The sequence below is a fragment of the Sinocyclocheilus grahami genome, unplaced genomic scaffold (genome assembly GCF_001515645.1).
Source record: "Sinocyclocheilus grahami isolate Dianchi unplaced genomic scaffold, SAMN03320097.WGS_v1.1 scaffold1397.1, whole genome shotgun sequence".
Taxonomy (NCBI): Eukaryota; Metazoa; Chordata; class Actinopteri; order Cypriniformes; family Cyprinidae; genus Sinocyclocheilus; species Sinocyclocheilus grahami.
This window is the reverse complement of record NW_015506576.1, coordinates 186112-199870: the sequence shown is the minus strand read 5'-3', so window position 1 is coordinate 199870 and position 13759 is coordinate 186112. Positions and strand designations below refer to the sequence as shown.

The 13759-nt window shown below is 37.1% G+C and overlaps 1 protein-coding gene across 2 annotated transcripts in view; it reads left to right on the top strand.

Moving 5' to 3' along the window:
• The first annotated feature begins 6821 nt into the window (after positions 1-6821).
• Positions 6822-13759, top strand: part of polrmt (polymerase (RNA) mitochondrial (DNA directed)) — a 55879-nt gene continuing 48941 nt past the window's right edge. Inside the window, exons 1-4 of one of the 2 annotated variants that reach the window (XM_016256107.1) lie at positions 6822-7058; positions 7475-7573; positions 9091-9938; positions 10942-11075. In XM_016256107.1, coding sequence (XP_016111593.1) covers positions 6890-7058; positions 7475-7573; positions 9091-9938; positions 10942-11075 — 1250 coding nt within the window. In that variant the 5' untranslated portion in view covers positions 6822-6889. The remainder of the gene's footprint in view (positions 7059-7474; positions 7574-9090; positions 9939-10941; positions 11076-13759) is intronic. The other variant, XM_016256108.1, reaches the window with a different exon arrangement.

Sequence of the window (13759 nt, the reverse complement as noted above, 5' to 3'; positions counted from 1 at the left end):
ATTTGAGTCAGCTTCCGACCTGGTAAATATGACTCTGAAATTTTATTCATGAACAGCTGGGAGCCTAAAAAGTGCTCATTTTCTGAAAGGACACCAAGTAAAATATTTACAGCTTCCTTGTTTATCTGTGTTCAAGATGTTGTGAGCTTTACTCAAATGAGTGGCATGTGGCGGTGGCACATTTGTCTAAGCGAACCTCTGCTCTGAAAGAATAACATACTTTTCAAATCCTCCTGGTTTCAATGAAGTGTGCAGCCCAGGGGCAGAGGATGAAAATTATCTTGAAGAGTATGTTTTACCGGGAAGAGTCAGTCACTTCACACTTTGTAGCTAGTTAACTAACAGTACTCTGAAGCTTTAGCACTCATACTTAGCCTATAAAAGTCTATGGAGACAGCAGTCTGCAGTCTTTTTCAGCTCCCCGCAGTCATTTCCATCTGCTTTGGCATATCTGCCTTTGGGTTTCTTGCTACTGTACTTCAAAGCCTAGTCTTTTTTCTACTCTCATACATCTTAGTCCTTCATCCCCAATTAAACCTAACTAAAGTGGACCCCTACCTTTAATTTCTCTCCTCCCCGCCAACGTTTATGCTCCTCACAAAAACGGATGGCACAGAAAAGTGCCCATCACTGTCATGCAGCGTGCTTTACAGCTGGTTACAGTCTGAGAAAAGGTTGTAAAAGTGGATGCAGTTTTAATTAATGAAGCCTTCTAAGGCAATAATAACTATTACTTGCCCATATATAAGATTAGGGATTTGAACAAACCCCTAACTGTAATATTAAACTTTGAGCTCATCCTGCTATGTTAATTCTACAGACATGAATAATACCTCTGATCATAGATCATTCAGAAGAGGTATGCTATTACTTTTCATAAGTGATGAGATATGTGATTTATGATTGCTGGATTACCTGAGCTGTATCTAGGGGCCGGAATATCACAGATAGAATCTTGGAGATGGACTATTTTGACTTTGATGACAAAGAAACAACACCAGAAAACCCCCCTGCAACCACATAGCAATGCTCTTAAAACTGTCAGAACATAGGAACCAGATAGCAATGCCCAGCAACAACCCCCAAAAAGTCACCAGATAACATATTACAAGTGAACACTGACAATATAGCCAAGATTTTGTAGCTAAACTTAAATAACTTTGCTTTGTTCTTAATTTTTTTACTTACTTGTCAAAATGTACAGATGTAGCCTTCCATGCAGATACAGTATGAGCAGTCTTGTGCCCCTCCAGCAGCCTCAATGACCCCGGAAGTCCATAACATTAGCCCCCGCTTCATTGGAAATTGATGGTAATTAGATAATTTGTAAGATGTTGCACTTGGAACCTCAAGAATAAAGTTCTGTCCCCATACGAATGTCAGATGTGATGATAAACTTGCTTAACCTAATATGTGGATGTTAGTACCTCAATGCATGTTCACAACACAGCTCTTTCATTCAGGACACAGCAGGACAATGTCATGCTCTAAACCTTTCAATAAATCTTAAACATGGCTGATGGCAAATATTAGAATGATTTCTGAAGGATTATGTGACACTGAAGAGTGGGGAATTTGACTGCTGAAAAATCAGCTTTGCAATCATGGGAATAAATTTCATTTTAAAATATTTTTATATAATTATTTTCAGTTGTATTCATATTTTAAAATATTACAGTTTTTACTACTTTTATAACTTGTTATTATTTGTTTACTGTATTTTGTATCAAATTAATTTAGTATTGGTAAGCTTAAGAGACTTCTATCATAAATATTAAAAATATCTAACTGATCCCCAACTTTTGAACAATATTTCTTTCTTTCTATCTTTCGTTGTCTTAAATGCTATACATTTGACAGATTTTGAAAAACTCTGTATTTAATGTACTGGAAAACAAACAAACAAAACATATGAAACTTAATCTTGATTGACATGAGCTCACAGAAAAGGTAACTATCTCTAATTCCACACATCACTGGCCATCAATAGGCCTCTGCTTAGCTCCCATGATGCCATGCTATGCCGGTTGCGCCCTGAGCTGAGAAAATATGTTCGGCAATGTGGGATGGTCACTGGCGAAAGGAACCTAATCTTTCCCAGCAGGGCTCCCATCAACTCTGGAAGTGTATGAATAGAGATAATATCTCAGTAATGAGGCCTGTTTTGTACCATCAAAGTCCTCCAAAAGGGCCTGAAACCTGACCTCTCTCTTTGCGTCGACGAGCTCCCCCTAATAGCTCCCATTATTAATTGTTTTCTCTCTCCTGCTAACATACGGAGACTCTTCCAGTCCCCCTCCATCACCCACATCCACTGCCAACACCAACTCAGTCTCCGTTTCACTTCAGACAGAGGTCAGATGACATTTGTAACTAATGATAAATAGCATCAGCATAAATTGTGAATACACTGAAGCGAGTTCCCAGTATTTTTTTTATTTTCCATAACACATTCTATGGACTAGTTATTCTTAGCTAATTTTGCCACTCCCAAATTATTGGCTTATTTTGAAATAAGATTGTGGTGAATCACACCATCACACTGCAGATATGCAACATACCATGAAACTCTCATGTCAACCACAGACTTCCTGCTAGATTCCTCCGACGCAGGTGGCCGAGATAACCAGAGTGCCACACTGTGCGGTCGCCTACATCAACATCCGTTTCTAATTCAGGATCTGTCCACTGCCGCCACAACTGAAGATCAATCTTCAACAAGCCTATTTGCATTTCCTGCTTCGTGACCATTGTCCATTGTAGCCGAAATCAGTGATAAGTGAGCAGTCTATCTGATCAACAGCTCCTGAGTCCTGAGTCTTCGTCCTCTTGGGATGGTTGACAGAGATCTACTAGTGATAACATGGACTGTTACTTTTTAAAGAAAAAAGATTGCAGGTATGACTGGTGAACGTTCATCATTAGCGATAATCAAAGAGAGATGCATCTCCGATGTGGGAGATATTTGGTACTAATTGTGGAAACTCAAGCAAATCTGCCTACAAGTGCCATGAGAAATTTTTTTTTTTGACTCTGAATTATTAGTATTGACAGGTGTGGAGAGTTTTTCCTACATGTGTTGCATGAGGGCATGCTAACCTTCTCAATGTGGTTGTAAAATACACCAAGCATTGGTATGCTTAGAGGACTAAAATCAGAGTGAGAATTTTTCTCTTTTCAGGACATTTTACTGTCCTTTTTCCAAAACCTCAACCCATACTTGGATGAAGCACTGGCTAATCAAACATTTTAAAAGCAGCTCCTACTTTCAAAAACAAAGAAACACACCCTTCTTATAGGTGTGCAAAGAAGTCTGAATATCAGAGTCCCAGAGAACGCCAGCCTTGTCCTGGCTGGAGTTATTATCAGGATCTTGAATGGCTCTCTTCTCTCCTTTTGTTGACAGCCAGTCACCCAGTAATGACTGTCACACCAGAGCTTGAAACATCAAATGGGCTTGTCAGAAAAATGACCCTGTGAACCGAAGCGACAAACAACGTCTGATCTCCACCTACTAGATATGCACAACTTATTTTGATGACTGCCACTGAACTGTTGATATAAATGTGTTTTATTAACTTATTTAGATACATTTCAGAGAGCCTAATTAAATGTTAATTAGGCTCGCCCCCTCCTAAATAACACACACACTGCTGTTCAGAACTTTGGGGTCAATACGATTTTTTAATGCAGTTATTTGATCAAAAATAGAGTAAAACAGTCATTTATTCCCGTGATGGCAAAGCTGAATTTTCAGTTTTTACATGATCCTGCAGAAACCATTCTAATAAGCACTGAATCAGGGTGCTCAAGAAACATTATTATTATTAATATTATCAATGTTGACAGTGGTAATGCTTAATATATTTTGTGGAAGAATTCTTTGATGAATAGAAAGTTGAGAAGAACAGTGTTCATTTGAAATATAATTTTTATAGCAATATAAGGCTACGTCCACACGAAGCCAGAGCTTTCCCGATCCAATCTTTTTTTTTCTCCTCGTCTCAAGAAATATCTGGGACTATGTGCATAAACCTTGCGTGCGGTATACAAACGAATATGGAACAATACATTTATTAATCTGTGTTAATGTTAGTTAATAAAAAAGACAATAGTTCAGTGTTTGTTCATGTTTTTGTTGCTGTTACGTGACGTAGCAGTGTCTGACTAGGGGCGAGATGTGGGCTGATGACGTCATCGTTTCAGAAAATATACGGATTCGCTGTACACACCAAAACGCAAGGGCGGCGTTTTCAGATTTATCCACTCTGGGACCCGGTTTTAAAAAATATCGGTTTCACTCTCCCAAAACGCCAGATCCGTCTGGACGAAAAGCCTATACGATACAAAATGTATGCGTATAGAGCTAAACGCGTCTCCGTGTGGACGGGGCCTAAGTCTTTACTGTGACCTTTGATCAATTTAAAGCATCCTTGCTGAATAGAAGTATTAATTTCTTTAAAAAAAATTTTGTGATCCCAACTTTATTTGTTACTCTCATAATCCATTTTCATTTTTAATTTCACATTATGATACAAAGGTTTAATTAGTGACAAGTTCAGTCAGCGAAACATCTTACAGAAGTAAGGGCAGCTTGACTGTTTAAATGGCAACATACATCCTCAGATGTATTCAATGTATTCAAATAGTAAAACTATAATATAAAAATATTACCTAGGCCTAAATCACTCAACCACACAGAAAATAGCATATTTGCCAACAAATATCAAGTTGCGAGTGTCATAGAACTCAGAAAGACGGCACATAAAGTCGAAAAGTGAAAAACTGAAAGACACGTGTACCCTTGCTTTGTGCGGCAAATACTGAAGCGCGCATTGGACCTTGTACTGCAGGGGGTTTTAAACTCGGTCCTGGAGGGCCGGTGTCCTGCAGAGTTTAGATCCAACCCTAATTAAACACACCTGAACCAGATAATTCAGGTCTTACTAGCAGAAATTGTTTTACCATAGGGAGATGAGAGCGTCTGTATTACTTACTATTGGAGAAAGCCTAACGGTCAACTTGGATCCCATGTCCCTTAAAGCTCCCCTGAAATGCTTAGAAACACGCAGCGTTACTCTGTGTTGACGTCATTTTAACTGAAACAGGAAGACAGGGCGGGACATATCAAGCAGCCCCGCCCTTTTTTAAAATAGCCAATAGTGTTCCGTTTATATCACAGCTTGGGCTAGAGCCGTTGAGCTCCGTAAAGCCACATTTGACAGGGTATGCCAGCCACAATCTCATCCACAAAGCAAATATAGCATTCAGTGTAGAATTAAAATTACTCCGATACATTTTGTGGTCTGCGCTGACTCCCGCATGTGATCCACTCGTGCTATCGTGTCTGGTGGTTAGCGTGACACAGCACAAAACCAGGCTTCTTTTTTTCCTCAATGGAAAGCATATTTACACTGTTTGAATAATTCCCTGTCCCCTATATAGTGCACTACGTGCCATTCACTGTACAGAAAATACAAATTCTGTGGACAAATGACCGATTTCAGGCGCAGATTCAGCGTCTATTTTATAGTGTAGGGGCGGGCGCTTCGGATTCTAGAGAGCATTTGATTGGACAGAAAGTTTGATGAGAAGATGAAGTACGATGTGATGTCAAAAACATCGTTGAGCCGTTTTGGTGGGTGACGAACTGCAAGCTTTGAATGCTTATATCTTCTAAATGCTAATTTTGTCACTGTTTTGGAGCACACTGCCTTATAGATAACCTTAAGACTAACATATTGAAACTAACACCCAAAAAACTTTAAATTTGATTTCATGGGGACTTTAATAACCAATCACATTACAGCCTTGACGTCATTGAATTTCAGTCAGAGTTGTGCGACACTCAATCGCCGTTTACGGATAGCATAGGAATGAATGAGAAATGCTGTAAGCTGAATCCCACCTGTCGCAGAAAGTCAGTGACTTAAAACGGCATTTTTTCCGGTGTAAACTCTAAAAATAGTTCAAGTATTGCTTAGTGTAAAACATGTTGGAGATTAGCTGATAGGCTGTTGATTTATTAAATGATAAGCTGTTTCCTCTAAAAAGCTGTTTATTCAGTGTAGTGAAGCCTCTCCTCCATTGACATCCATTAAAATAAAAAATGTTCCCTGTACTGGCAAACCAGAAGCGTTAGCATTAGCCGTTATGCTTTTTTTGGCTAAAGGTTGCAGGCTTGCCTTCTAGTGGCTTTGTTACTAGGCATACTAGAAACTTCCAGGCAGGTGTGTTGAGGCAAGATGGAGCTAAACACTGCAGGACACCGGCCCTCCAGGAGCGAGTTTGGAGACCCCTGTTGTACTGGATCGCGTGATATAACTTGGCAAAGTCCGCCACCTACTGTACAGTTTTTAACCAATACAGGCATTTCTGAAATCGCATATCATTTGATATCAAAAAATCATTTAATTTCTTAAAACTTAAAATTAGTCTCTTCATTTTTATATTTTAAATGTTTATATAATATAAGCAAACGTTGTCAAACTGAGCCATCTCCAATCGAAAAATGCTACTTTAGTAAATCTTTTTAATATATTAAACATAATTATATTTAGTAAAACAAAGAGATCTAACAAGTCAATTTAAGTTTAAGACAACTTATAGGTTTGATACCCATAACAAGTTTTTAGTAGTTGATTATAATATTAATAGTAAGTCAACTTGTCCCCTATTTCCCCCTTGCGTTAAGAACATTTCCTAAAGCTTACATGAAATAAGTGACAACATATCAATAAAATATGAGATGTACAGTAGCAGGTCTTTCATCCTACCTCAAGATTAAATTTGGTCGATCTACTCGTCGTCGCTCTCTGAGGTCTGGGCTCATTGTGTCGTCTATGAACTAGTCAGGTCTGAACAAAATGGCGGCCTTCTGCACGGGATAATGCGGTGTCTCAAAACTATATACAACATGTCACTTTTGAGACTGTGTGTCTATTCAGCGGGGTTAACTCGCAGTTTTGCGGTTGACATAAGTGTTCGGAGATTTCTGAATGGCGATTATTGCCGCCTGTGTCTCAGATTACGGAGTAATGTTGAGAGACAAATACAAGGTAATGATAAACAGTTTTATTGTCATGCTATCATCTCTCTTGTCCTTCGAATCACACGAAGTCTGTCTTTTTACTTTAGTGTCATTTGTTTTTTATTAAGTATATTTAAAATTTAAGTTGCAAAAAAATTTCACTGCAAAAAAAGTCAAGCGCTGACTTATTTATATTGATGATCATTAATGTCACAATGTCAAGGAGGCTTTGATATGTGATGGTCTGACAGTTCAAACAATTCTATGATTTTTGCTTCTTGATGCACACGTTCTTTCTTTGATGTACGTCTAAACTAGCTCTATTATGTCTGTATGGATTCTTTGTTGTACTGGGTGTTATGTCTCTTTGTGTATTCCAGCAGCAAACACAAACAGTAGAGTTGGTCAACTTTTTAGGTCACCGTTTTATCTTTCATTTCTCAGACAAAACATGGGCTACAATTTACCAAAGACACTATTCAGCCATCCCTAAGAAGGAAGATGGGAAAAAAAGATTCTGGGAACAGTCTCAGTTGTTGGATGGTATGGTATTTTTTTTATATCTAATGTATATAATTTATGTTATATGAGAACAACTGAATTGTATAGCATTTTTTAAGGACAAATGGGCTGTGTGATTTTTGGTTGGGTTAGATATATTTCGATTTTAATTTCAAGCTAAGCCAGTTTTATTTATGTAGCACTTTTAACAATACAGACTTTTTTAAAGCAGATTTACAGAAAATCATAACGTTAATGTTTATCTTAATATTTTCATGTCTTGTCTCATTTAGAAGATTAGAGCTGGACAATAGTATAGTTTATACTATTAATTTTACAATGATATAAATAATCCAGAAATTAAGATTTACTATATAGTACATAAATATTATGTGAGTTTATGGATGTATGCAGTTAAAGTTACTGTATACAGGTGCATCTCAATAATGTCGTGTCTGGAAATGTCGTGGAAAAGTTCATTTATTTCAGTAATTCAACTCGAATTGTGAAACTCGTGTATTAAATAAATGCAATGCACACAGACTGAAGTAGTTTAAGTCTTTGGTTCTTTTAATTGTGATGATTTTGGCTCACATTTAACAAAAACCCACCAATTCACTATCTCAACAAATTAGAATATGGTGACATGCCAATCAGCTAATCAACTCAAAACACCTGCAAAGGTTTCCTGAGCCTTCAAAATGGTCTCTCAGTTTGGTTCACTAGGCTACACAATCATGGGGAAGACTGCTGATCTGACAGTTGTCCAGAAGACAATCATTGACACGCTTCACAAGGAGGGTAAGCCACAAACATTCATTGCCAAAGAAGCTGGCTGTTCACAGAGTGCAGTATCCAAGCATGTTAACAGAAAGTTGAGTGGAAGGAAAAAGTGTGGAAGAAAAAGATGCACAACCAACCGAGAGAACCGCAGCCTTATGAGGATTGTCAAGCAAAATTGATTGAAGAATTTGAGTGAACTGCACAAGGAATGGACTATAAATGAACTTTTCCATGACATTCTAATTTATTGAGATGCACCTGTATGTAACTTTATATATAGAGCTGTGTGATTAATATAGCTTACATTTTGCAAAGATACTAACATTAATTATTTTTTTGTAAATCATGGTAAAATGTATGATAGTCATTATTTTTTGCTCAGAAAAATAAAATTAAACAGGACGCATTCTAATGTTTAAAGAAATTTTTTTTTAAACCCGTATTAAACTTTTATTGTTTTGATGCTTGAAAACCCCATTTTATCTTTGATGCTTATATTGCTTTATGAGAGTGTACTGTATGTATGTGGGTAAAGCTGAATGTACTTGTATATCTAACTTTAAATATATTAATGGGTCATACTCGTAATATAGTTTACAACATGTAATGAAACAATCAAGCAGTTGAGATACATATCAAATTTAAACTTGAAATTATTTATCTTGATATACATTAATAGATGTTAATAGTTACAATATTTGCAATAAAGTTGACTTTTTTATAGATGTGTATTACTGTCATGTGCACTACAGTTTTATTATTAATTATTTTCACAGTTCTGGAGGCCAGAATCCAACAGCTGCAATCTGACTCTGTTGTAGACGTCAAACATTCAAAGGTGCAAATCATCAAAGTTCAGCAAAAAATAAAGAAAACGTCACCTGGGAATAGTCAAAAGAACTTGCTGGGAGAAAAAGCAGAAATTCTTAAAAGTGGGCCATCTGCCAAAAAAGTTGTAACTGAAGGCGTCATGCCTTTCAAAACTCACGCAGGCCGCTGGATGGAGAAACTCAAGCGTGAAAAGTGGATTAATCCCAAAAAACAAACTTCACATAGAATGCACGACAAGCCAGTTGTGGGTAAAAGCAGCAAAGGTAGTTCGACGCTTCCTGCTACATCTACAAAGACCATCACAATAGGCAAAAGAAGTAAGACAAACACTAAAGTAGAAGACTCCAAAGCTACTGTGTCTACCACAACGTCCTCCAAAGTCTGTGCTGTGCAAAAAAAGTCTAAACAGAAGGTTTCAAGAGTCTCAGCGAGTTTAGTCGCCAGGTTTCCAGGAGTGCAAAAGATCTCCAACAGTAAAGGTGGCTGTGTTTCTGAGATGTCTACACAAGAGAAACTGGCAGATAAAGAATTTGATGAGAAAGAGGAGCTTAATGTAGACAACGTAATCAAGCAGCAGAGCTTGAGTGCTCCTGAAAAGCTTCTGGAGGATAAGGAAGGAAACCGCTATGGAGATCCTCAGCTCAGAATTCGTTGTTATTTGGAGGCGTGTGTTTTCATTGACGATGTAACTCGAGCTCAGAGCTTCCTACTTTCTCATCACCGTCAATTATCCAAACGAATGCACTTGTCTATCAGCACCTACAACATCATAATGAGGATGTGGGCCAAAAAAGTATGTATGAATGTTTGCATCTCTCTTTTTACATTATATCAACATTTTTATAAAAAAATTACTAGACAACAAAATTAAATAAATGAAAATATAGTAAACAAATGCATATGTCTGTGCATACAACATTGTAATGAAGATGTGGGTCAAAAATTGACCATTTGCATCTCTCTTAAAAATATAATAAACAAAAATATTCCAAATTTAAATAGCTGTTGTTGTTGGGTTTTTTAGATTTTAAAATGTAATTTATTTCTATAATGGCAATGCTGAATTTTCAGCAGCCATTACTTCAGTCTTCAGTGTCACATGATCCTTCAGAGTCATTCTTAAAAACAGTTGTGCTGCTTAACAGTTTTGCGAAAAGTGATTAAAAAAAAAATCGGAATTATGTGATAAATATTTCTATTTCAAAAGAACATAATTTATTTGAAATTTAAATATCTGTCACAAAAGTATTAATTGTTTTGTTTTGTTTTTTTATGAATGCTCCCAAGCTGTTATTGTTTTTTTTATGTCAGAGTCCTGTATCTCTTAAACATATTTTATTAAATCTTTTAACCTAAACTTCTGAATGGTACTTTTTCCGTACCCACTGTGTGTGTGTATATATATATATGTGTGTGTGTGTATATAATTTATTTTTATTTTGCTTGTTTTTTTCTTTAATCTAAAATGTTATATTTTTCAATTTTTATAATTGCTCAGTTTCTTTCGGTATTTTGCTTGTTTTTTCCCCTTTTTAGTCTTACTTTTTTTTTAATTTTCATTTTAAAAGTATTTTATTATATATATATATATATATATATATATATATATATATATATATATCTCAGTATTTTGTTTGGTCCTGTCTCTTCATTCTTACATGCTTTATAATTTTCCATTTAAAAACAAAAAATATATCCTGTCTCTTTAGTTTACAGTTTTTATGATTTTCCATTTTATAATGTTTCAGTATTGTTCTGTAACACTATTTAAAGCCATTTTTAACCATGCTGTGCAGGGTTCCATCAATCACATTCGTCGCTTGTTCATTCTGATTGATGAAGCAGGTCTGAAACCCAACGTCGCGTCTTACAGCGCTGCTCTGGAGTGCATGGGTCGCATGCCTGTGTGTCAAACATGGATCATTAAAAGGTAACCACTTAATTTATGTACTTCAGTGTATTCCAATCACAACTATATATATATATATATATATATATATATATGTATATGTATATGTGAATCCGACAGATGGTGCATCAGTAGTTTGCAATGCATTTTGATTTGGAAGAGGTTTCTTTTTACCCCGACACATGAATGCTATCGCTATCATGAATCTCACAAAGACATGATATGGTCATTTTTTTTGTTCCAAGATCAAAAGGGAAAAAGAATATATATATATATATTAGGGCTGTCAGGGTAATGCGTTAACTTAATTAAGAGTTATGAAACAATACCTCGATTTAAAATATTTTAGTGCAGTTAACGCACTGGCCCCGTCCCCAGACTTGTCTGTACGTCATCTTACATTTCATACAGTGAATGTTGACAAATATGATGCAGGGCAACAACTCCATTACACCTTAAAATTCAAGATATTGGGGCAAAAAATTCCTTTGTATGAGTTTTTGTCTCATATTTATATAATATGATAAGCGATACCACACCAGCAGCGGGAAAAATATCAGATTAGTGCTGTATTTTTTTCACGAAGATTACGAGTGCAAATGTGATTTTATACAACAGTTCAGTAGATAAGAAGTTATTATTGTGCTATATTTTAAATAGGGCTGCACGATAAATCTAAATGGAATCGAAATCGCAATTCGACAGAAGCTGCGATTGTCATGCGTATCTTTCAGGGAAGCACGGTTCTGTGATCAGCAGTAAATCTCTATCCAAAGGCCAGAGGGTGCTCTCGCGCTGAAACTCCAAATACACCTCGCAGAAGAAACCCCGAAAATGCCTATAGCGGTAGCTGGATAAACAGAAGATTTAACTGCTTTTATTGATTCAACGTGACTAATAAACACACGATTATGACAATATATGGTTTATCTGAGTTATTATTATTATTATTATAATTTTCATTAAAATAAAGTATATTTATAATGCAATGCCTTTATCACTGCTTAAATACTATGAAATATGTTGTGTGCCTTATTCTGTGTAAGAAGCCACATCATCTCACAGAAGGATTTATTTCAAACACTCGACTGATGATATGAAGTGAGTTTGGAGTAGTGCTGGGCGGTATACCGGTTCATACCGAATACCGGTGTTTATTTTTCTTATGATATGAATTTTTTAAATACCGTGCCGTTTAAATAATGTTCGGAACGCGTTTGAGGGGGGGGGCGAGGACACACAGCTGTATGTGTTACTAAGCGTGAAAGTTCCGAAACTGAAGCTGTAGAACAGGGGTGCCCAACCCTGCTCCTGGCGAAGGACTGTCCTGCAAAGTTCAGCTCCAACCCTAATCAAACACACCTGAAGCAACTAATTAGGGTCTTCAGGATCACTTAAACATTAAAGGCAGGTGTGTTTGATTAGAGTTGGAGCTAAACTTTGCAGGACAGTCGATCGCCAGGAGCAGGGTTGGGCACCCCTGCTGTAGAACGTGATGACAGAAGAACTCATCCACAAATATCCACCGCCCGCTGCCATCAGCTCCCGCGTCTCACACACACGAGCGTGACTTCAGCGCTAGATTTAGCCACTTTCAGACGCTTTTAGCGGCTTTTCCCCCATAGAATATATATACTGACAAACCTAGCGACTTTTTTGGATAAACCTTAGCTATGATTCAGTTGGAAGATGTCGCCAGTGCTGCCTCTCCCGGCGCAGTGTCGTCTCTCTCGGCGTCTGTTCTGTGCAGTGAGCGGTAGAGAAGCAGCGCATTCAGTTGGCCGCACCGCAGCCGACTTGTCAATAAATAAGTACAAAACAGCGTTTCCAAGCACATGTTGCTTACTGACGGTTTGGAATTATAAATATGAGCATAGTTCGTCTATTAATATAATGCAAATGTTTTTTTTGTTACTCAGACGCAGGCAGTTCGCTGCATGAGACAAAAAAGTAATATAGCCAAAACAACCGCATAGCCGCTTAACATGCATTTACTGTACATTCATGTTGATTTTATCAGACGATGCCGTGATTATAAATGAGAGTGAATCCTGGTTAACATGTATATGATTAAAAAAAAAAAAAAATTTAACATTAAAGGGATAGTTCACCAAAAATAAATAAATTCTGTCATCATTTTACTCACCCTTATGTTGTTTCAAACCTGACTCACTTTCTTTTGCACAACATAAATGAAGGTATTTTGAATAGCCTGCTGTTGGTAACTAAGCTGTTTTGGTCACTAGTGACTTTCATTGCATGAACAAAAAATACTGAGATGTTTCTCAAATTATCTTCTTTTATGTTCCACAATTTATGTTAGGCTGTTGTAGCCTAAAAATTGAACATGATAATCGCTTTAAATTATTTTGGGGGGTATTTTCACAGCCAAATTAATTTGCGATTAATTCGATTTTGCAGGACAGTCGATCGCCAGGAGCAGGGTTGGGCACCCCTGCTGTAGAACGTGAATACCGAAGAACTCATCCACAAATATCCACCGCCCGCTGCCATCAGCTCCCGCGTCTCACACACACGAGCGTGACTTCAGCGCTAGATTTAGCCACTTTCAGACGCTTTTAGCGGCTTTTCCCCCATAGAATATATATACTGACAAACCTAGCGACTTTTTTGGATAAACCTTAGCTATGATTCAGTTGGAAGATGTCGCCAGTGCTGCCTCTCCCGGCGCAGTGTCGTCTATC